General features: G+C 42.9%; 1 protein-coding gene across 1 annotated transcript in view; it reads right to left on the bottom strand.

Annotated features, from left to right (window-relative positions):
- PLCE1 (phospholipase C epsilon 1) overlaps positions 1-25,907 on the bottom strand; it is a 301,542-nt gene that overhangs the window by 152,928 nt on the left and 122,707 nt on the right. The window contains exon 3 of the mRNA XM_081075061.1: positions 12,092-12,380. Coding sequence (XP_080931187.1) covers positions 12,092-12,380 — 289 coding nt within the window. The remainder of the gene's footprint in view (positions 1-12,091; positions 12,381-25,907) is intronic.

Genomic DNA, 25,907 nt, shown 5'->3' on the forward strand with positions numbered 1-25,907 from the left:
GTGGTAATACTGGAGTGTTTCCTGGTAGTTAAGAACTTGGATTTGGGAATCAAACAGACTTGGGATCAAATGCTGGCTTTGCCCCTATAAGCTAATCAACCCCAGGTAAAGGTTTTGGTTCTAGACTTTGTAGATCTTCCAAATCTTGTGAGTTGCCAGGGTCTCTGAAACGTTTAGCACTCTCAGTTCCCTGTTCCCAGATAATCCACAACAATATCTGGTTGAAATGGATTTTAGATGATTGCACTTATTAATGCAAAATGTGACTGTGGGGATAAACAGGGATAAAATACCCATCACTGCTACCGAGGGTGTTTCTGGTGACTGTGAAATTCACAGGGAGAGCCTCAGAGGGGTCACACATGTGTTCAGTCATTCATTGAATCACTTGTAGGATTAATACCATAGAAGCCATTTTTAAAACAAAGTTTGTTGTCATAATGAAATAGAGTTAAAAGATTCAAAATACCAAATACGTATTACAAGTCGGCAAAACATTATAGACTTTCCTGAAAATGGTCAAATATCTTCTGTTAAAATTCAGTCCATAGAAAACAAAACACTCAAAATGCTCTCTTGGTACTTTAACTGCACTACTAATTTCTTTATGATTTCTTGGTTTTAAGACTCAATTTCAACAGAAGTTTAAATAATGACTCAGAGTGTTTTGAGACCTTCTCTTTTTATCCTCTTAAATATTTGCTACTGACTTACATATTATTACAAACAAAATATAAGCATGTTCCATTATGTTCTATAAATGTTCCCATGGACAAGAATTTTCATAGCTTACTTAAATGAGTTTTTGTTCTTAAAAGAATAAACGATTTAGAAACATTTAAAAGAGTTAGTTACATGCACTGAAAAAAATCTTTGTTTTATTGTAATGAGTAATGCACCTTCATAAAAAAATATAAATTATAACTTGAACACTAAATTTTGTCCCAATCATAGATTTTTAGATTGGGACATGGCTCCCAATCCCAGGAATAAATGCTTAGCATCTTTTCTACTTTGGAGAAATATGATACAGGCAGAGGATGAAGTAGAAATAACAGAAACTTCGTAACACAGGCGAGGGCTCATTTTCCTTAGTTAAATAGGTGTCCATATTTCTCCGGGCTCTTAAATGGTTTTAGAAACCTCAGACTTCCCTCAAGGTGATACAGCCTTCCCTCTGAGCCCCTACACCCTGTATTTATTTTAACTATAACATTATACTATCCTAAAATTGCGTGTTTATCTGTCCATCTCCTCCACTACTAGGTGAATTCCTTTAAATCTAAGACTGTATCTTATTCACCATTTTATCCTCAGGGGCGAGCACAGTGCTTGGTACATAGTAGATGCTCAACAAACATTTGTTAAAGGAATAAATCAATGACTGGCCTAATGCATGGGTCCTAAGGAAAACCTAAAGATTTTTACACAGGGGTGGTCGCCGACCTCTGGATACCTCCTGTTAAGTGTCCCATAAGATGTGACTGCTCTGGGCCTACAGCCAGGGAAACCTGGAGGGTATTTTTCCTTCTTGTGTGTGTCTATGGCACAGTGTGTCTGAATTAAGACAGTGGAGGGCTGGCATGTCAGGATGCTAGTAACCTGTGGCAGCAGCAATCATCATTCTCAGGGTCATCTGCATCGTCATAACACTTACTGAACACACAGGAAGTGTCAGATCCTATGCTAAGTTCTTTACATACGTTATCTCATTTCATCTTCAAGACAACTCTACGAAGTTGTTGCTCCTATTTCCATTTTACAGATGCAGACACTGACACCTCATAACGTCACCTACTCAAGATGACACTGTATTGAAGGCAAGACTTGGACCCAAGGCAGAATGATGCTCATGTTCAATTTCTACTAACCATGCAGCAACTCAGAGGCTGAAAGTCCTAGCGGGACACAGAGAGCCTCAAATAACATTTGCTTTATTCCTTTTACGCCCCTTTTCCTACTTTACTTCAACAAAGCCTCTGGTCCTCGCCTATCTGTCTCCCTTCTCATTTGAACGTAAGCCCCAAACGGTCTTCAGGGGGGCTGCTGACAACAATAGTATTGGAAACGAGGGGCTTGAGTCAATCAGTCTTCACACAGACTGTAAATGCCTCTTCAAAAACATTATACATGTAGTATGTGCACGTAGAAATTAACATTCAAACAGTCTAGATGGGCAGAAAACAAGTAAAAGGCCTCTCTTGGAGGCAACCATTTTTGCATGTTTCTGTGTCTATTCTATGGCAGTTATCTTACTCCAAAAAAAAAGGCTTACATCCCTATTTCTTTAAATTCCCGTCCTTTTAAAGATGAACATATTCAATTGCCTTGATGAAAGATGAGGAATTTGGTCCATTCTCCCAGTTATTGCAACTGGACCATTATATATTTTTAATTTTGTTTTTCTATTGGTAACTGTTTCAGCTTTAAATATTAATATTGTTCTTAAACATCTCAGTTTACCTTCAATTTTAATGTACTTCTTAACTCCCTCAAGGTTATTCTACCTGCTCTTTATCCTAGAATTACACCTGCTTCTTTTAGGATAAATACAATAATTTCTTATTCCAGTTTGTTTGGGGGGAACATTTAACTACTGACGTTGAAAAATCATCTTTCTCATTTAAAATATTCAGTTCAATTACACATGTGTTAAGCAAGCTTTTGGGGGGAAGCCTTAGAATCTAATTGCTGTTGTTTCTTTGGGTATAGAGTTTCAAATAACTATCTTGCAAGAGAATTTGTGGAATATGGCCCATTCCAAGTTTCTGTAAGAAACTTGTAGGACTTGACAGTTTTATGACCAGCTCAAATGTGGGAACCTCAAGTGAAGATCTGGGGTTGCTGTCCTCACCAATCACCTTTCTGAACTCAATAATTAGGATTTAATAAACTCTAATAAACTTCCTGATTTCTGGAAGTGATGGCGGGGAAAGGGGGGATGGGCATATGATTCAAGAATCACATTAAATTGTAACCGTTAACAAATTGGAAGGATTTGAAATGATGTTTTTTAAAAGATAAAATTAACATCATCTTAGACTCAGTTCCTTTTAGCCCATTCAGTCCCCACATTCTATCAATTCTACCTCTCATGTACATCTCTCTGATGCTTCCCAAGGATTTAGAGTTTTGGGTACAGGGAACAGTTGCATATTGCTCAAGGGTGCTTAGCCGAGTGGAGGAGAGCTCTGAAACCCAGCCCACGTGCTGTGAAGTAAATGATATGCGTGGGAATGTGGTTGCATCACTCTGCAGAGTGGGGAGGGGGCCTTTTTGTAATTTTTACCCATTACTAAATGTGCCAGCAGTATGCTGCCTTAGCAATAGCTTCCTAAATGCCTCCCGTTCTCACTGCCCTTTACCCCCAACCACCTTCCATACTAAGCATGAAGTGTCAGAGATTATAATTCAGTAGGTTCGGGAGTGAAGCCCAGAAAGCCACATTTTGGACACTCGTGCTGGGCAATTCTGATGCAGGTGGGCTAAGGATGGCACTGTGCGTAGCCATCCCACACTGCAGCCAGATGGATCTTTCTAAAACACCAGTCTGGTCAAACCACAGCCTTCCTTAGAACCCTTCAGTGTCTCTCGTTACTAACAAGGTAAAATCCAAGCTCTTTATCATGAAAGACAGCCCCTGGAGACCTATTTTCTCTCCCTGCCCCAGCCCACACCTTCCTACTTACCCTGTGTACTTCCCAAGCTTTGGCCAGAACAACCTGGTAGACCAGCAGCTTCCTGAACACACCGTGCCTTTTCCTGTCTCATGCCTTTGCACCTGTGGGCCCCACTGCCACTGCCAATTACCACCAGTTCGTCCATCTGTCCCCAGCCCTCCTGAGGGACTTTTCCTATCAGGCAACACTCCAGGTCTCTGTTCTCATGCATCAGCTCACTCCTTCCACAAAGTCCAGCTGAGATCCACTGCTGAGAAAACAGGAGATGATGTTTTCATGGGGCAGCGAGAGAGGAGTGGATGGGGTGGTACAGTGAGCTGGGTTCTAGACCCCCAGAGGCAGCGGATACCTGGGAAGGAGGGGAAAGGACTTCAGCCAAGGAGTAAGGAAGGCCCCAGAGATAACCCTGCAACCATTCCAGGACTCTGGTGCTGATAACAGCTTTCAAGACACTAAAAATTGGCACTTGTGTCAGCTTGGAAACTTCCTGAATGTACTGGCATTTTCATTTTGTATAAGTTTCATATGTTTGTACAACCTACAGTTAAGTTAGTGTTTTCTTTCAAATAAGTGTTATCAAAGAGCAAGGATCACATGTACCCTGATTCTGTGAACAGGCCTGCCACTTGATTCCATGAAGGCTTATGGGCTGTCTCTTCTAGGCCTGGTCCTGTGCCAGACAAGGTGCGCCGGCGAGAGCAGGATGCACGTTAGAGCTTGGGAACAGAAAACCAACTAAAACAAGGCAGAAATGGATCGTGCCACTGGAGAGCTGCAAACACGACTCTGTCAGAGTTGTGATCCAGGGCCTTGGAGAACTTTAGTCTGGGTTAGCTGTACACACTTACTAGTTGTGTGGCCTTGGGTCAGTCACTTAACCTCCCTGAGCTTAAGTTTCCTGGGGCTACCATGTTTCCCTGAAAATAAGACCAGGTCTTATACTAATTTTTGCTCCAAAAGACGCTGTCATGCGGGGTTTCTGGTCCCGCTCCCCGCACAAGAACACAAGATATGGTGAGGCCAAAAAGGAATACCAATGGAGCCATAGGTAGGGAACATATACCACTATATTCTCGTTGGCAGCTGGTCGAGACACAAAAGCAAACATCTGCCAGTACCCCAATAAGGGGTCTTCCTGCGCCCCAGTCTCGCTGGCGGCCAGGCGAGACACAGGAAGTAGGATCCACACGATCCGCAATCCCCCATCTGCGCTTGTTAATCCCATTTGCTAGTCGCAATCCACTTCTCTGCCAACAAACCAACCCCCCAACCCAGCCACGGCAGTTATATCAGTGGCTAATGGCTAACCGGTCACAGCTGATGGCCAACTAGTCACAGCTGATGGCCATCTACTACCAGAGCCAGCACCTTTCCATGTGAGGCCGAGATCCTGGAAACTGCTCTCTGGGACTCTGTCCCCACAGCCAAAAAGGAACACCCACGGAGCCATAGATAGGGGAGTCACACCACTATTGTCTCGCTGGAGGCTGGGTTGGAGACACAGGAAGCAGGAGCCATGGGATCCGCAACCTGCCATCCGCTTCTCTGCCAACCAACCTCACTTGCTAGCTGCAATCCGCAATCCACAATCTGCCTCGCATGTTAGCGTAGCCACCGCAGTTATATCAGTGGCTAATGGCTAACCGGTAACAGCTGACGGCCATGGCCAACTAGTCACAGTCGATGGCCATCTACGCCCCGAGCCAGCACCTTCCCACGTGAGGCCGAGAGCCTGGAAACTGCTCTCTGGGACTCTGTCCCCACAGATGCATTAGGGCTTATGTTCAAGGGATGTCATCCTGAAAAATCATGCTAGAGCTTATTTTCTGGTTAGGTCTTATTTTGGGGGAAATACTGTAACAATTTCTTCCTCACAGGATTGTCAAAATGACTGTCTTTGTTTCCTACGCTGCGTAACAAATTACCACTACTGGGATGGTTTAAAACAACAAAAATCTTTCCTCTCACAGTTCTAGAAGCTACAAGTCCAAAACCAAGGTGTTGGCAGGGTGTGCTCCCTCTGACACCCCGGTTGGAACCCTTCTTGCCTCTTCCCAGCTCCTGGCCGTGGCCAGCAGTCCTTGATAGTCCTTGGCTTGCAGCTGCATGACTCCGATTTCTGCCTCCATTACCACTCAGGATTCACCCAAACACGGCTCTGTCTCTAGGTCTCTTCTTTGCTTCTAATAAGGAAAACCAGACACTGGTTTAGGGCCCATTCTAACTGAAAATTGTTTCATCTTAACTTGATTATATCTGCAAGACTTTATTTCCAAGTAAGGCCATATTTATAGGTACTGGGGGTTAGGACTTCAACATATCTTTTTTCTTGGGGGGGGGGGTAAAACTCAACCTACAATAAGGACAAAATGAAATGATGAAGATGAAGGGCTTGGTGCATTGCTTGGAACACGGTAAGCACACAACAGGTTGTCTGGGTTCAAGTACTGACACTGTCACTACCTTTGCACCCTTAGGGAGCTATTCATGTCTCTGGGCCTCAGTTTCCTTAGTAAACAGCACCTCCCACATTGGACTATTGAATGGTTTTCAATGAAATCACACACGCAAAGCACTCAGAGCAATACCTGGTACCAAGCAAGAACTAAAAATTAAACAAGTATTACTGTAATTCTATCCAACTCCAGCCCTCTCATATGTTCAGTTTTCAAATGGAAGAGTTTAAAAAGTTTAGAAATAACAGTAATGGAGATGCTGCCTTCAAAAAATTCAAAGAAAGATATGTAATTCCCCTGCTTGACCCTCCTTCTCCAGAAAAAATATGCATAATTGTTTTGAATCAAGAAACATCATGTTTCCAGTAATATTTAAAGTAGGCAATTTCACTTTCCACTGGCTCTTTGGAGAAGTGCCCCCTGGTTATAAGCAGGGGTGTGGAGTCACACTCCTTGGTCACACCTGGGCATGGCGTGACAATCCTGGATGACACCTGATCACCTGTGGTCTCGAGGAAGATGCCTTCTGTCCTGGGCCCACCACATTTTCTGGCCCCGCCAGCTACAGACTCTACCAGCAACGGAGTAGCCCGGCACTTACGAATTTCTTGCGGGGTAGTAAGGGCTACCTCAGTAGACCAGAAACTTAATATTACATTTTTTTCTGAAGTGAGAAATAATACTTTACAAGCTGAAGACTTCCAGATGTGATCTTTTGCATTCTTCCAAGCGGTGACATGGCACTGGGCCATAGTGGGCAGTGAATGAATACGTTTTAGTTGATTAACTGGTACAGAAACATACCCCAGATTACATTAACACATACATTTAACCATCAAGCAAATATTTTCAAGGTCAGAAAACTAAGTCAGAGGATTTCTTTAAATAAACTTAAATCTTGGAATTAGAACTATGCATTGCCTTCCCCTGCCCGGTGGGCATGTAAAGGGTAACTGTTTTGCTTATGAGGAAGTCAACTAAGACAGCCTTTATAAACTTAATTACTTACGAGGTACCGTCAGATAGTTCAAATGTGCGGGTGTACTCCTATTATGACTTCTTGTTTTCACACTCAGAAGTATTAACTTTAGAAAAAGACAAGTAGCATAATGTACTTATTGTAGTAAAAGAAAATAAGTTGATAATGTATTAGACCTTTCTATCAGAAACAACATATTTCCCATATTCAAATAAGCATATTAAATATATAGGGCACTCTTTTTTCATATTAATATTCTATTTAAAGTCTGTATATGACCAGTAACTTTAATATCGCTATTCTATACGTTCACATACACACACTCAAACTGGTTAAAAATGAACAGTGGCGTTTTCTTTTCTACATAATATAAAAATAGGTAACTAAGCTTTTTCTTGGTAATATGTAATATTTAATCCTTTAATTTACAAACTTACTAAGAAACACTTTGAGAATAAAAACTGAGTTTAATTGAACTAAATTTATTATATTGGTGGGTACAGTATAGACATTTGAAAAACACTAGCTGTCTTATATTGAAAATCCTCTTCTTTATCACTACTAATTTTTTCTAATTTTGCTATTTCAGTGCTTTACATTATTATCCATTATTCCATTCTTTTTTCTACATTTTTACTTAACCTTGATTTTGTAATTTTCAGTAGGTAGTACATTGGGAAAAATAAGAAACAAAAACAGGTGATAGATTTAGAAAACTTCTTCCTGATTACTGAAGTCTATAATTCTTTTGACTGCCACTGCTATATAGAGCTGCTCCTGAGATTCTAGCAAGGTTAATGGGGAGGGGAAGAAGGGGACCTGGACAGAAAGTAGAAAGCCCTTAATTGTAGTAAACTAGTGGAAGGCTCTGACAGGATGGTATAAGCTCTCCATTTTTCATTTTGAGACAGCACACTTGTAGTCAAGGGCATACCGTTGGTGATCAATGCTTCATATCAGAAAATGTTTCTCATTATTTGGCAAACTTTGAACTTAGCAGACAGACCATCCTTGGTAGTCCTGAAGGCAGAAAACCAGGAATGTTGTGTGCTGATTGTTGGCTATCTTTCTAGAGCCACCTGTACCACCGAAGGTGTGCAAGTTCATGGAGAAGTCGAAGAATTAGCAGATCCTATAGACTGTGGTCAAGCTACAAGGCTGCAGAGCTCTGACTAATCAATCCTTGAGTTACCAGTTCCTGACTTGTGAACGCTTTGTGAATAATGTACAATGGCTTGGAGAGTTCCTTCTCCTATTCTTACCATGAGGGTTGCATGCTGCTCCAACACTCACCTTGTAATCATAATCACTTCTGGAAGTCAAGTTAACTTGGGCCACCTGGAGGTCACACGAAAAGCTACCTGTCTTCATATTTCTTTTCTACAACCTCAGTTCTTTCTAACATCTTAGTACCATAGACCTGGGACCAAAGACCTACATAACATGTTCTTCTTCCATTTAAAATCTTTGATTCTTTTTTTTTTTGAGGTAAAATACATAACATAAAATTGAGCACCTTAACTCTTTTTAAGTGTACAGTTCAGTGGTATTAAATACATTCATACTGTTTCGCAACCATCACCACCATCCATCTCCAGAACGTTTTTCATCTTGAAAAGAGAAACTCTATACCCATTAAACAATAACTCCCCATTCCCCACTCCCACCCTGCCCCTCACAATCAACCCAACCTGTCCCTCACAATCACTATTCTGTTTTCTGTCTCTATGATTTTGACTATTTTGAGTAACCTATATAAATGGAATTAATTATACAGTATTTGTCTTTTCCCCTCCTTCTTTTTCTCTACCTTTCCCAAATCCATTTAACCTCCTTCAAACATGATTTCTTTCATGGAAGAGGTCGTTATTTTTTACCCTCTTCCTTACCCTTTCCCTCTGGAAAAAAAAAAATTAAACACTGCCCTGCCTCCCTTTTCCCTTCTTCATTCTATTTATAAGTATCCCATTGAAGAAGAAGAAGGAGGAGGAGGAGGAGGAGGAGGAGGAGGAGGAGGAGGAGGAGGAGGAGGAGGAGAAGAAGAAGAAGAAGAAGAACAAGAAGAAGAAGAAGAAGAAGAAGAGGAGGAGGAGGAGGAGGAGGAGGAGGAGGAAGAAGAAGAAGAAGAAGAAGAAGAAGAAGAAAAGTTACTAGGGTAATAATTTTTTGATTCTTTCATATAGGTATGAGTTTCAAAATATAATTAACCATAATAAAAGAACTACAGATGCCAACATCTAAAATCTCTGAAATGGCCCAAAGTTCTTTTCAAACTCTCCATAAAATTTTATATTTCATTCTCTCCTCATCTTAATCAAAATTATTTCCCCTCAATAAGACCTGTCTTTCAACTCATATTGCTTTTTTCCTTCGAGGTGATTCTCAGTATCTAAAAATGGGGTCTTTCTCTTTATTCCACGGGAAGTGTGCAGATTTGAACTATGTTACGGGTTAAAGAGATTTTTGACAACTAGAGTCTGTGAACCAAATCACAGCGTTTAATCCTGTTTCCCCAGGAAAGTGTTCTAAGTTCTACAAGTTCCTCAGAATTGAACTGCTGGAATTCAAGCCGCTTATAAACAGGAGACTGAGTGAGTGTTACATACTTCCCATAGAGTCTAACTAGCAACACAGAGCTGAAAGCTGGTGACCAACTCAATGCCACAGGACACACAGTGAGCAATAAGAGAATCAGACAATCGTGGCACAGCAGCTGGCATGTCTTCCAGACTCCCCGCTGGAGCACGTGGCCAACAGAGTTCAAGACCCCACTAGTCAATACACTGAACCTATAGATTCCATAAGCACTCCGTGACTTCAAAATTCATATAATTTTTTGATACATTTGCTTCCATTGCATGCTGAAGAAACATATGTTTCACTGTGGCACATAATAGATTTTGAAAATCCCATTGCGAGTACACTGAAATTGAAAAAGCTTTCCAAGAAAACAAGCCCGAGCTACAGAAGTAAGCCTGGAGCAGAAGCCAACCAGCTAACTGTATTACTCAGCAGTAAGCTATTATACTTACAGGGGGATATCAGAAACCATTATAGAGCTGCAAAACAGAGGCTGAAAGAAACTCCCAACCCTTGCATAAAACACCAGTTTATAGGTAACACATTAGCTGCCGGTCCAGTGAGTCCCAGAGCTGGGAATGTTGATCTACGACGCTCTAATCTGAACAGGGAAGCGCAAATAGCAATTGAGATTAAGTTGCTATCAGGACAACAGACACACTAGCCAGCAGCCTCCTGTTTTCTTCCCCAACGGTCTGTGTAAGACTGGAGGCAGCCTGCCTGGTTTGGGACATATATCGCTTTGCAATTCATGGAGAAGGAAGAAAGTGGCTTTCATAGACTTTTGTTTGTTTTGTGGTCTCAAGTGTCAGGCCACGCCATTTGTCACACAGTCCATTAATTCCCTCTCCAAATTCTTTGAACACTGAGATCCACCTCCACATTGTTTGGCACTTAACTCTCTGCAGTCTCATATTATTCTTTGAATTCTTGATGCATGCAAATCTGGCCTCCTCATTAGGGTCATAAACAACTTAAAGGCAAGTAAACTGACTCATGTCATTAAGATCATTCCTCACACCTACCCACGGCTGGGCACAGAGTGGGTATCTGATAAACACATGTTCATTATCTCACAGGATGAGGTCTTCACACAGAGTCACAATCACTGAAGCAATGTGAACTCCAAATGCCAGTCGCAGCCCAACTTCCCAGGAAGAGTGCGAATGGGGAATGGAAGCTTCCCAGTCCCCCGGAGCCACAGCAGAAAACAGAAGTCTTGAATCCTGTGCACCAGGAAAACTGCTTCCCACCTAGAGACTGTAAGCTCCATGAGGGCAGGAACGACCCCCCAGTTTTGTTCCCTACCCCACACCTAGCACGTAGTAGAGGCTCCAAAAACATATGCTGAATGAATGAAAAACATATGAAACCAAGTTTCTCCCCTTTAGTCTCTTGGATTAGTGTTTCCACATCTTTTGTTTTTCTCCACTCATCATTGTTAAGCGATCAACAAAATGTAAAGTGACTCCAGAAAACAAACCAAAATGGCATCCATGTGGTACACAGGGAGGCGTGTACCTTCTCTCGCCTGCTCAGGGTGTGTGTCAGAGTGTGCTGGGGGCAGGGGGAGGATCAGAAGGTCACTGGCCTGGTAGCCACGGGTCTGGGGCTTGCTGTGGAGGAAGAGCTGCTCTCCTTGAGAGAAATGACTGGATGTCTGACTGAGCTCTTGGCAGCCCCCAGGCAATGGAATGCTGCTCTATGTGATCGTCGTCTGGTTGGCAGTTTCCTGCCAGGGAAGCCTGCCAAGCAGGTTGTGACAGCTGTGCAGTGTGCAAATCTCCAAGGTTCTTTGGTGCACTGACATTTCTGACCTGCCTGTCTGCTACTCGTGGGAAATAGCTGAGAAGCTCTGATGCTGAGGGACCCATTTTCCATTGGCATTCATTTTTCAGCAGAATGCCTGTCTATCTCGTCTTTTAAGATGGAAGTCAGTGGAGGACAGCCTTTAGCTTTCCTGGTCTACGTGAACCTACTGAATCTGTGTAGGTAAAAGAACTATATTTCACTCTGTTCTCAGCCACCGTTGGTTTTCACTGTGATCACGTGACTATACTTGTTTATGAGTATCTTATCACAGTAATTGACACCTGTCATGTACTACCACTAGGAGAAACCACCTGTCTGAACAATTGAAAAAAAAAATTAAAGATAGCTTTTTAACCATTTAGTTCTTTTGGAAAAAAATTTCAAAATCTTAATGCTTATTATTTGAACTGTTTACAACTCATGGGATTTCGATAAAGGGCTACCTTTTTATATTCTCTGAAAGCAGTTACTTTTACTTAAAGTTGCTAATAAGTGAACACAATGTTTTATCAGAAGTACAATGTTAACTGATGTTCTTTTCTGTGCTCGAAGGTGAAAAGTTAAAAGTGAAATTTCAGACATACCTTTCAGCATCATTCGCCCGGTGGATCCTCCAAAAGTATTGAGAAGGCCACTTCTTGCTCCTAAAGATGTGGTTGCTTCTAGCAGAGAACCAGTGATGTACTGAGAGATAGAAGTCCTTTGGAGGGTGGCACGATACTCACATACGGTATCTCGGACACATTGCTTTAAGCAGGGACCAACGTTAATCCTTTCATGGGCTGTCTCGGAGCCTGGGAGCTTTGTGCAGAAATGGAGAAGAGATCCAATTGTATCTTCTGTTTCTTCTCCCCTTCTCACTGCATTGTAGATCTGTGAATAGCACAAAGTACAGGAAGTATTAATCCAGTTTCTTAGAAAAGCAAATTTACTTGTTGACAAAATGCCAAGATGACTTATTAAGAAAGAAGTCTCAGTCACTCAGCACAAACACTTGAGCCCCGGACTCATGTATTAACCTGAACATTCTACAGACACCATTTATTTGGAAAAGCTATGTGTAGTTATGAAATAGGCCAAACAACCCTGCTATCAAACAGAACACTTACAAGTTGTACCAACCAAAAATGTATTCAGCTCAAATTTCTTTTCCTCCTTCTCAGCAGAGCATAGCTCTTCTACAGCGGGACCAAGACAAACCCTTTCTTTTTGTCTTTTTGGACTCCCCTGAATGACTGTCCCAGGTCAGTCTGCCTCCAAGGAACACTTCAACTGAAATTCATGAGGAATCTTTCTTCCATGCTCAAACAGAAGTGAGGGTGAGAGGGTCACGGGGAAGAAAAATTTCCATATTTCTCTTTTGGGCATAAATTTTCAATCTATCAGCTTGGATCAAAGTCTTTGGACACTTTTTCCTCTTCCTCCTGCTTCACTTCCCACATCCAATGAGCTGACAGGTCCTGCCCCCTCTTCCTGTTCTGTCTTGTCACTACCCTGATTTCCTCTCCCTTTTATAACCTGGTCACCAAGAACTATCTCCATGAGACCGGACTACTAGGACAGGTTCTCAACCATAATTCCAATCCATTCCAAAGCAATCGTTTAACACGCATTTATAAACATTCTGTTCTGTGCGAGGCACTGCGTTGAAAAATGTGGGACATGGACAAAGAGTAACACACATCTTTTGAGCTGCGAGATTTCACAATCAAACTTAGAAGACGAGGCTTGAAAATTATGAGGTTTGACATTATTGCAGAGAGGTTTGGGGTTTTGTCAAGGTCTCTGGAAACCCAGAGACTTCTGGGTAGTGTATAAACAATAGGGAAGAAACATAACATGGGGTGAGTTCATCTAGTTTTCTGATGGGGGAATAAAGGTTGACTACACTGTGTTGCTTCCATCATGCCACCTTGAGCACCTTGCCATTGCTGTCTTATTATTCATTCATCCAATCAACAAATAGTCATTATGTGTTTATTATATTCCAGCCATGCATCAAGAATGGGTCAATAAGACAGCTTCTCCCCTCAAAGAGTTCACAGTCTAGTGATAAGCAAAAGAGTTCATAGTAGGGTAGAAATAGAAGTCACGCCCTCTGGTGACATCAATGAGAGGTTAGGGAAGAGAAGACTTCCTATGCCCTCTAGGCCATGCCTGTGCCCCTATGACGCTGCACACTCCAGATCTCACCTTAACCAGGGCCCATGGGCACTCAAGGGGACCGCTGTGGATCTGTGCTAGGTCCTTAGGAGATCCCAGAATGTACCTAGAACCTCCCTGATAGTCAAACTACGCTGACCCTAACTAGATTTCTACTCTGCCTTCCTCTGCCTACTGATATATACTTGGCACCTGAAGGCAGAGTGTAAATTCTTTGGCTGTCATTTTCTGTCCTTACATTTCTGGTGGTCAGTGTGACCATGGAGGTAGTATGCTGGGACAGAAAGAGCTCAGGCTTTGGCATCAGGTATATGGGGTTGTACACCTGGCTTTACCTTGACCAGCTGCAGAGCTGGTCATGAGCAGGAACAAGCTGACTTGTATGTTGAGAGACAGCTTCCTCTTCTGTAAAATGGGGATACTAAGACCCCTTCTTAGGGATGTTGTGGGATTCACCAAGATAATAAGTACTAGGTATCAAGAAATGGTGCCCATTACTATTGGGCAAGAAGAGAATGGACTCCTCTAGCCTCAAGGAAGAGCAGATGGTTGTATAACAACAAAGCGTAGTCTATGACATTCACCATGATGGGGTTATACCCTTGCTCTTACGTGCTGCTGGATGATTTCAGCCTTGCCTTATTTGGGTGTATTGGGAGGAGTAGAGAGCTGCAGAGCTCAGGACATGCTTTTCTTCTCTCAGCTCTGAATCATACAGGCAATCTCCAACATGCTGTTTCAAATGAGTCCTTCAGAAATGAATGTTCTAGAAGTTCAGGGAAAAGAACCCACTGTGAAGTCTGGTGGCTAAAGAAGGCTTCAGAGGGAAAATAGATCTGAGCTATGCCTTGGAAAACAGGTACAGCTCTCATTGGAGCAGTTGGGGGAGGCAACTCACATGGTAAGCAAGGGTGAAGAGGCCGGAAAATGAATGGGACGGTGAGTAGAGCAGGCATTTAGAGCAGACAAGAAATCAGAAAGGTCAGCTGGCCTGATCAAGGAGAGCCTTGAATGTCAAGCAAAGAGGTTTAATCCATCACAGATGGGGAACTCTTCATTCTTTTTTTTTTGTTTTTGTTTTGGTTTGTTTGTTTTTAGCAGAGGAGTCATGCAAAAAAGGCTTTACTTTACAAAGATTAACATGCTTACAGTTCTTAGTTACTTAGTGAGTAGACCTACTTTCTTTACTTGCCAAACTACTCCTTTGGCTCAGATGCCCCTACTCATTACGTTATGTATTCCAGTTTCCACATCACGCCTTCAGATTCCTAATGTCTCATTCAGTCCCTTATCTGGCTTTCCCAAAGGGTTTTCCTCAACTCATTAAATCTAAAGAGACTGCATGATATAAGGACTCCTTGATGGTGTAAGTTTGAAAAACTCAATACATAGTTCTCCTTTTGAAGTTTTCCATTCCACATTAGAATACTAAAGACAATTAAAAGATTCAGAGTAAAGAAATGTATTTTATTTTGCTTCACTGAGTGTTTGAGTATTACTCATGTTATTTGGTCATGAATTTTTTTGAAGAACACACAGCCTGTGAATGTAGTGTTGTGCCAAATAATTTGCTCTAATCAAATGGCCTTTTCTTATTCTCCTTGCCTTGGCCTCTGTAGAATCCTTGAAATAGACAATTACCCATCTTCCTTGAAGTCCTGCCTCGCTTATCATCTCACAGCTCCATCTCTGCCTTATTCTGTGGCTCTGCTTCCTCGGGGCCTTCCAGACAGTTGTAATCCCATAGAAAGTTGCCAACAAGTGCCTAATGTTGGGGATCACAAATTGGCTGGTCATGGGTCAGACTTACCCCCAAAGAAATGCTTCATCTGACACACAGTGTTTTAAAATCAGGAAAGTTTACCTGCACATCTGAAGTTACTGCATCTCCTGCTAAACGGAATAATCTGGCAACACTGAACATTCCCATATGTTGTCAGATGGCTACACCTTAGATGGGGCATGAGTTCTCCAGTTCACACCAGTCCCCACCGTTCTCTAGTGATACACCTGGCCAATATCTGGTCACCGTTAGTACATGTGTTTGTGACCCTTGCCTTAATAGGGTGTGGACATGGCTGTAAATATATACAATAAACACTGAGCTCCTCCGATGTGTCATGTGTGTGCTCTTCTCTGTGCTAGCTGCCAAGGACACAGACAGAAAGCCATGGTCTCTGCTCTTACGGTGCATTGCAGCTCGCCTCCAACATCTGTAAATGCTAGTAAGTAATCACTCAGCATTGCTGTCAGCCACTTGTTTCCAAGTCTTCAAACGTGACTGAAGAAATAAAAGATGAGGAGCTCTAAGAATAAAACTCTAAGCTGCCATCACCATTGCTAACACCCAATCCACAGAGACACAGAAAAAGATCAACAGATTCTACCAAGATTTGGACTGACACATGCTCGTCATACAAATACCACAGGAGCTGAATTCAAGGTGCTTGTTGGGAAAATGCTGAAGTGTGGATGAAGTGGTGGTAGTTTGGCAGTGCTCAGGGAACATGTTAAAATCAGGCTATGACCTCTTCTTATTAGATCATCCACTTTAAAGAAACAGGAAGAAATCATGGAAAATCCCACGTGTATAGAGTGGGAAGAGGAGGCAGTATAGAAGTCATTATGAGGGTGGCTCTGGAGTGTTGGTTTGAATCCTAGATCCCCTGCATCCCAGCTGTGTGACCTTGGATAATTTACTTGGCCATTCTGTGCCTCAGTTTCCTCTTCTCCAATATGAGGTTAGAACAGTTTCTCCCTCATAAGGTTGCGCATAAGAATTACAAGCTTTGATAAACCACTTAGTAAATGCTCAACAAATATTAGTTTTTGTGATGATGGTGACAATGATTGTTGTAGACTACAAAAATGGCCATAAATCATTTCCTACACTATGAAATGTGATCAAAGAATACAGTGACTGTTTAATTTTTTAAAAATGTATTACAGTAAAAGACACATTGCCATGAATCCCCCTCAAAATACTCCCCCTCTCTTTGAACACACTTATACCATCATGCTTCCCACTTTCTGAAGCAGTTCTGGAAGTCCTCTTTTGTGAGTGTCTTTAGTTGCACTGTCATGGTTGCCTCGATGTCCTGAATCATTTTCACTTTGGGGAAGAGCCAGAGGTCATATGGTGCCAGATCTGGTGACTAAGGTGGATGAGGACATACCGTAATGTCTTTATTTGACAGAAATTGCTGTACCAGAAGCGATGTGTGACATGGAGCGTTGTCATGATGGAGGATGAAACCACCTGCCCATTTCATGTAAATGTGTTGTTCGTGATCCATGGTTTACAGCACACTTTAAAACATACCGTCTCTCAACAATAGCTCATACCCGACTGACTACATCGAACAAGATGAAACTTGTCACACACTGTTACTAAGGTTCGATGCGCCGCTTCCCGTATTGAAGATCCCTGCCTTTCTGTTGGATGGCACTCGGCAGCAGCATTCACTGTATTTTGTGATCACAACGGAAAGGCTCCATGTCACACATCGCTTCTGGTACACGGTAATTTCTGTCAAATAAAAACATTATGGTGTGTCCTTATCCACCTTATTCACGGGATCTGGCACCGTGTGACTTCTGGCTCTTCCCCAAAGTCAAAATGACCATGAAAGGTAAACATTTTGAATTGATTCAGCACAGCGCAACTAAAGACACTCACGAAAGAGGACTTCCAGAACTGCCTCAGAAAGTGGCAAGAACGATGGGATAAGTGTGTTCGAAGCAAGGGGGAATATTTTGAGAGGGATTAATGGCAAAAGACAATTAATGTCTTTTACTATAACAAATTTTTTTTAACTTAAACATTTACAGTATTTTGTAATCACATCACATATTCTGGGCCAGTCTTGTGATTTGCTTAACCAATGCGATGCAAGGAAAGCCTTGAAGAATACTTGTTTGCTGGAGCCTGCTTGCTCCCTCTTGCTGTTTTTGGGAACCTGGCAACAACTACCGTGTGGAAAAGCCAGAGCTCGCCTGCTGGGGAATGAGAGACCATGGCACAGTCACTCACACTTGTCCCTGTGGCTGGGAGCCTGCCAACAGCCAGACACACTCTGAGGCCGTTCTAGATCCTAGATCATCCTCTTGCCAGTCTGACTGCCGTCATAGATGACTGAGAGCCCAGCAGAAATTAGCTGATCTGGATGAAGAGGCCCACCCAGCCAGTTCATAGAAACATGAACTATAGAAATGATTGTTAAAAGTCACTTATTTGGGACCGCTTCATTACAAAGAAAAAGTTAACTGACACAGTGATGATGTGTTGGGCACAGTGATAAGTATTTACTTGCATGAGATCTGAATCCACACACTGACCCTAAAGGTTGACTCATTTTGCAGATGGGGCCTATAAGCCTACAGAGGTGGATTTAGCAGCTAATAAGAGGCTCAGCCAGGGTTGCAATCTAGGTTTGTCCAATTCTACCGTCCAACTTTATTCATTGCCCTAAACAGGATCTCACCGAAAGCCCACACAGTGGGATTCAAGAAGCATCACTGGAAACATGAAAACGGGATCTATGTTCATAAACAGTGTCTGTCATTGACATCAGCCTTAAGAAAGAGACTTAATTGGAATTCTTTTTAAAAAATAATATTCATTCATCATGTATCATCAGAGTCACAACATGAGTGACACACAGATAGGATAGACATAAACAGAGAAAACTCGAATTGATTTGCCTTTCCGTTAGGATTACAATGACAATCCTTACCCGGTTAACCCATCTCTGGACGTCCCTTACCCCATATCAGACAATGATTTCACTCCTGTCTATCCTTCAGAGAATCATTTCCCCAGGTACCCTGGGAATCCTGACCCTGATCCAGGCACACCTGCATATCCCTGGATTCTCAGTGCTCCTGGAGTTCCCCTCAAGCCCGTTCCCGGTTTTCCCATACCTATTTGCTTCGCTGCTCCTCCCCCTGGGATGGCTCCCTCCCGCATTCCTCTCCCAAGCCGACCTGCAGCGCTTTTTGCCCATCTAATGCAGTTTCAGCTGAACCTTATGTAGCTAAGCTGCCTACTACACCCACACTTCCTGTCCCAGAGGTTGCAGTGGAGTCTTCTGTGGCTGAACAATTGGGTTTGACACAACATATGTGCCTAATAAATACAAATCCACACATGCTGCCCCAGAACCTCGGTCTCCTACTTCTCTTGATCTGGTAAAGAAATGAATTTTTCTAAAGAAAAGAATACCATGCATTTGTTTCTACACTGGTGCAGAAATCAGTGAAATCTATACAAATTTACTTTCTTTTCCAAAGACTTTTATTCTGTTACATTAAAAATATCAGTCTCACCATAAAAAACAAAAACAAGAAAACATCATTATTTGGCAAAAGGTTGAAACAACGTTTATACTGCAGTTGTTATTGTTTTTTACCCATAATTCCTTTCAAGGTCACCTTAAATTACTTTTGAAAATAGTCAAGTTATGACTAACAAATGACCAAATGTTTCCTTTATATGGAGATTTATGGTTTTAAACTACAAGGTAAAAAAAAAAAAAAAGAACTTTATCTCACTTGATTGATGTAATAGAAGGTGATGAAACCAGACAGACTACTGCCCAATAAAGGCCAATATCTTTTTTGAGATAAAATCAATATGGTATCTAAACTTGCTAAACAGATAGATGTCCATTTGTTCACTCAATAATTGTTATATTTATTAGGCCCCTATGTTGTGTGAAGCCCAGTTGCTTCATTTTAAACGGGGGAGGTAGACAATAAATAAGTAGACCAAGTAAGTGAATTAAAAATTGCAGACTGCTACATGTAGTCTAGGTGTATTTTATATTTAGAGTCACAGGACTTACTCAATATATTGGGAATGAGGAAAGGATTGGAGTCACAGTTTCTACATTCGGTGACTGTCAAATTCTTAGAGATTGAAGATTTTTATAGAGAGCTACATAGCTCAGTGTTGCAAACATTACCCCTCATGCCTTTTATGTTTAACAACCACTGTGAACTGTGAGTGGATCCTCTCCATAGAATTAAATTACTCCCATTAAGGCAGGTGCTGTGTTTGAGGAGAAAGACCTTGCTATTAGGAAGTTACTTGAAGAAAGCAAGGAATGATTAGACAACACTTTAGAAAACATTTGAAATTCCTTGTGACTCAAGAAAGAGGGATTCCTTGTAGAAGCCAGCCCTGGGACATGGAGTTCAGACGAAATCACACAAACGTCTAAGGCTGGAGAGAGCGGGGGTAATTCAGATGGAGACAAAGCCAAAGACTTTAAATGCACTGGAAGACATGAAGCAGCCAGACACACCATGTTCCCAGCACTCACCCAGAAAGAAAGCTTCCTCTTTGCAGCCAGAAAAGACTTTGCTTTAATGTGACTTGTATGGGGGTCGAAGAGGGTTCTTGTTAAGGGGAGTCAATTTGGGACTTGCTCTGTTTCAAAAGCTATCTATCTGGGGTCAGAGTTATATAAAACCATGAGGTTTCAAGATCTGATGGCATATCTTCTGAGAAGTTTCAACAAGAAAAAAGCTGGTTACTTAGGTTTCCACTGACTCTCGCTGATGACACTTATAAGAACTGCAACATTTATTGAGTGCTTAAAATGAATTAGGCACTGAGGACTGAGACGTGCTTTCATTGAAACGTCAGAACTGCTCTAGGAAGAGGTTCCACTAGTACTACCACTTAAAGATAAGAAACAAATGTGCACACAGCTAGAACTCAGCATCAGGACTCTCCATCTCTTAGCCAGTGCTGCTAACCATCAAACCTAACAGAGAATCCTATAGTACAGTTATCAAAGAAACCACTTTTAAGAGGAGTAATTGTAGTAATGATCCTGCCATCTCTCTGTTTATTGTCTGTCTCCTCCCTCTAGAATGTCACCTTTACAAGGACTTTATTTCTTTTTTTCATTTATGTGTCTCCAGTGTCTAAAAGTATTTGGTATTATAATTTCTCAACATATGAGGTCTGACAATTAAGTTCACGAACTCATCCCAGAACAAGTGCCAGATAATTCATTGCTGAGTATCACTACGGTCACCTTCGAAGTCCTCCCCTTGGGAAGCTATGCACCAATGCCAGCACCTAGTCCACCTTTCAAAGCAATTTTGGAACTCTTTTTCTGGAATGGTCATCAGAGTTGTTGTCATATTACCCCTGATGTCCTCAATGTCATCCAAATGTCTCCCTTTCAATATTTCCTTTATCTTAGGGTAAAGAAAGAAGCCATTGGGGGCCAGATCAAGTGAGTAGGGAGGGTGCTCCAATACAGTTATTTGTTTACTGGCTAAAAACTCACAGACAGTGAAGTGTGAGCTGGTGCATTGTTGTGATACAAGAGCCATGAATTGTTGCCGAAAAGTTCAGGTCATCTAACTTTTTCATGCAGCCTTTTCAGCATTTCCAAAGAGTAAACTTGGTTAACTGTTTGTCCACTTGGTACAAATTCATAACAAATAATCCCTCTGATACCAAAAAAGGGTATCAGTTTGCGAACTTAATTGTCAGACCTCATATAGTTATTGATTGAATTAATAAATGTCTGTATTCTGTATTTTTGCAAAGAACTTGGCTAGAATTCTCCAGTTTGGTGATGAATCTATTGTGTTCATCTAAACCACAGGTGGCACTGTATTGTCACCTGTACTGTTGAATACCAGATACAGAAATCATATGAAACTGCATAAAATCATTACAAACTATTCAGAATAGCTGTAGCCAAATGAGACTCTAATTGCTACTAACCAAATGCGACCTGTTCTGAGAAATTTACCAATAGTTTAATATTATTCCAGTATCATTTACTAATTGGCTTAGCAATGAGGATGCTTAATCAGATCTATTCTCCATCCTCATTTTCATGAAAATGGTGATTTGAAAGAATGATGGGGCTTAAGAAAAACAGGATATGGATTCCTATATTGACTCTCCCAATTCAACTCAACAAATGTTGAGTTGCAGTTAGAGACTACGGTGGATGCTTGAGAATAAGAGCGAGCCAGCGAGAAAGAGAGAGAGAGAGAGAGAGAGAGAGAGAGAGAGAGAGAGAGAGAGAGAGAGAATGCAATATTTCCTCCCCATAATGTGATTCTTAAAGTAGCTTGGGCTAGAAAAACAAATAATCTCATTTAGTGGAACTATGTGTTAACTGTAACTTAATAGGCTGAGCAAAAATGTGGGAGCCTTCCTTATGTGTGAGAGCTGTGGTTTGGAAACCCCTTTTACTGGTCTCATGGGCTCTTTCCCTAACTCCTGGAATGCAGAAGCAGTGTTCTAGAAAGCTGAAAATGCTGGAAGTTTGATTTCTGATGGGTGTATGTGTCTAAACAAAATGCAGTGATATAAGGACAAACGCATTTCCTGAAGAGTCAACAAGAACAGTGATTCTTTGTGTGAGTGTCTGTGTGTTGGGGGGATGGCAGCCAAGGCAGCTCGGAGACCTGAGTGGCACCAGGGAGCAGGACTTCGGTAGCAGGCTGTCGCTTCCTCTGCTATTGAGTCCACATTCCATTCAAGTGCCTGTGTGGAGAATTCCATTCCACTGAGACGCATGCACGAGACGCTGACCAAACAGAGCCCCAGAGAGCCAAAAATAAAGGCTTTGGTCAGGGCAGGCCAATTAACCAGAGCAAAGCCACCAGCTCCTACAGGAAGTCAAACTATTACTGCAGGAAACATCTATGAAGGAGTATGAAAGGATGGCCCAGGACATTTTCTTTAACATTTGGAAATGCCCATCCATATAACTTCTTTCAATTCACATTTTACCCTTGCATTTGAATTTTGCCTCCTCCATGCAGCCTTCCCAGGGTTCCAGCAAGAAATAAGCATCCTTTCTGGGGTCCAACAGCCCCTATATGCAAACTCTATAGTGGCACTTTCTGTGAGGCATGGAGTCACTGTTTACTCCCCTTCCAGGCTGTGAGTTCCCAGGGCGAAAGGGGCTATGCCTCATCCTACATTTTGTGTCCAGCACACCGCTTAGCATGCTGCGGGCAATGGAGAGGGGGGGCAACAGAGAAATAACTAAAACCTTAGAGTCAGGGCCTCAAAGGAAGGTCATCCCCATCACCTGGGAGCTTGTTAGAAATGCAAACTCTTGGGCCCCACCCCAGACACACTGAATCAAAATGTCTGGGTCAAAGTATTCAAAACAGCTGTAACCAAGTGAGACTCTAATTGTCTGGGGCCCAGAGATCTGTGTTGTAACAAGCCCTCCAGATGATCTTGATTCTGCTAAGGTTTGAGAACCACTATCTGAGGCTTTAAGGAGAACACACTACCTTTCATCTTTCTTAGACTGCACTTCTCATATTATCCATCCCATAAGCACTCACATCCATGTTACCTTCCTTCTAGAATAGGAGCTCCTGAGGGCAGGAGAAAAGTTCTATCATCTGGATATTCCCCAAAGCCCCGAGCTCCGAGTCCAGCACAGGCCAGACTCGACAAATGCTCGCTGAAGGGGCATCTCTTGGAGAAATTCCCTGGGAATGTAACAGGCCTTTCTGAAAGGATGCTTCTGGCTTAATATTTCCAAAGATGAATCGTGTCTGAGATAGTCATTCTAATGGGAATTACCATGCAGATGAATCACATCGTAATGAGAGAACCTGGCTGCCAAGGAAGCCTCTTGAAAAGAAAAAATCAAATCAGGACCAATGGATTATGTTGTGAGGCTTATGATATCAGGCCGTGAATGAGGCCAGCAGAAGGGATTTAATGGCCTGAACTACCAGGCTCCCTGCAGCTCTAAGGAGCAACGGGTCAATTAATGAATCACATGGGGACAAAGCCCGTGCAAGACAAAAACAAACTTTCACAAATCCCACAGGCTGTGATGCCTTGGCCCAGAGGCTCCGGGGCAGCCTTCCCCCTAAGCTGTGCCCATGTGAAGCTGGGAGGGACAGCAAGTGCCCGAAGTAATGTGGCTCCAGGCTGCTGTGTGCCCACAACAGGTGGAGGGGACCAAGTCCAACCTACAGGACCAGCTTGTTTGCTTCCTGTGCCCCAGCTGAATCCCCACTCCCTTTGTCCCGGCCTCTAAACTCCGTCCTTCTGCCCAGCTGGAACGGAGCGGTGTTGCCATCTGTCTTCATGGCTCCCAGAGGCCCCTTTCTGCCTGGGCCATTGATTCGGGAACAACTAAGACTGTATTTCCTTCCTCTGCTCTTTGCCAGAAGACTGCCTGAGGCTAAGCTCCAGAAACACACTGCCCTGACCACCAGGTGGGACAGCAGAGCAGAGGCCTTAGAGGAGAGGAAAGGGCCTGGTCTTTGCATCATGCCGATCATGTTGGACTCAGTGCCACCATCTAGGCGCAGTGGGAAAGCAACTTGTGTTTCTTTAACAGAGGTGATCACAGTGTGGTTATAAGCCAGGATTCTGTGAGATGAGATAGCTGTGGCTTCTTGGTCTCCAGCTACACAGCCCTTGAGTAGCCAAGTAGTCATGCTAGCATCAAAGCCCGAATCTTGAGAGCTCCAAGGCCATGGCGGCTTGCCTGCAGGACCTGAGACAACTTTCCACCCTTGAAAGCCATCCTCCCCCCACCCCCAACCGCCTAGTTATTCACTGGTGTTCCAAGGAGGTGCAGTCTCTCCCATGCTCAGGAGTATGCTTGCCCAGCTTTCTGCATGTGGATTCACGTGGAGATGTCTGAGTATTCTCTGGTCCACAGCTCCACACACAGACATACACTGAATTCAGTGTTGGGGCTACTGCACCCACGATGCTATAAATGCAAAGCCTTAGCCCCTGCTTGGTATGTATGTGGCACTGAATAAATGGGAACTCGTTAACGCTCTTGGTTAATATGGGAGTTATAGCATGAATCCTCTCCTATCCCGGGTTCTTCCATTCTCACATCTCTGCGCTCTTCTTTCTCTCTAAGTTGCTCCTGGAGGTGTTTCCTCCAACTTGCTCTGGATCCCCACGGTTTCTTCCTTCTCACATGTTTTATTCCTTCCTATTTTCATATCCCTCATTTTGCTTTCATGTTACTCTCATCCCATTTTGTCTTGCTCTGTCCTGATCTTCCTGTCTTCCTCACTCTCTCTCCTTGTCTTTCCTTTATTCCCATAGCCCAGTTCTCTCCTCTACCCCTCACTTCTTCTCACTCCATTTTGATCTGGCTCCTCTGAGCTTCAGTTCCAAGGACAAAGGCAAAGGGTAGGAACAGGGAGGAGTGCTGACTGGCAGAGTCTGCAATTGGAGACCGTCCTCTGATTGTTAGCGGACAGTTGTTTATTGTCATTATTGAGGGCACTGTACTTCTATCGGAAAACGTCAGTGATTTACTTCTTAAAAGTCTCTCCTCTGATGGGAGCCAAGTGAATGGCCACTAGAGAGGAGCTGGGGCCAGTCTTTCCCCAAACGCCCAAGGAAGAGGACCTCGGTAGTTGAGCCAACACTGGACCCTCCCTCGGAAACAGGACGCAAAGTAAGCTGGCTTCTGGCCTGAACTATGCTGTAGCCACAATGGCGTTCACTTTAGAGCCTCATGCTTCCAATAAGCCTTGAGAACTATCTAGAACAAGCAGTACAGACACTCAGGTTCCATCCCAGGTAGACCCAGGCTTAACGACCAGTTAGTAAACATGCCTCAGGCAGAGCAAATGGAATAGGTAGTGACAGGTGAGCAGAGACCACCAGGTTTCTTGGAGCCTGCGTCATCACGGAGCTCAGGAAGGACAGGAGGACATGGTGCCTGGGCGGAGAAAGGCTGGCTCTACAAAGGAGAGGAACAGAGGACTGGATGGAGTGGAGGGGCTGAGGGAGGGTATAGAACAGGAGCACAGCCCAGCCTGTGTGGAAATCCTGGGCCCACACTCAGAGAAGGGCCGCCTCTGGGGGGGCCCCAGGCAGGTTGCTCACGCAGGGGAATCCTCTGAGAAGCCTGGACTGGCACCCAGCGCAGATACAAAGTCTCTGGCCGAACTTTAATTTCCGAAGGAGAAGAAATCTATGCTTACAAACTCTTCCTTGTGTGGACTCCATTCATTCATTCGCTCAACAAATATTTACTGAATGTCTACTTTGTGCCAAAAAGTAGCCAGAAACTGGAGATAAAACAAAGAATGAAACCGTTTTTGTAATCAAGAAAGTTACCAAGTACCAGGGGACCTAGGCAAGAAAATGGGCAATTCTATTACAGCATGAAATCCTGCAACAATGTAAGCACAAAGGCTTCTGGGAGAAGCAGGGGAGGGTCTTAGAAGCGGTGGGAG

Source organism: Rhinolophus hipposideros, assembly GCF_964194185.1.
Source record: "Rhinolophus hipposideros genome assembly, chromosome: 15".
NCBI lineage: Eukaryota > Metazoa > Chordata > Mammalia > Chiroptera > Rhinolophidae > Rhinolophus > Rhinolophus hipposideros.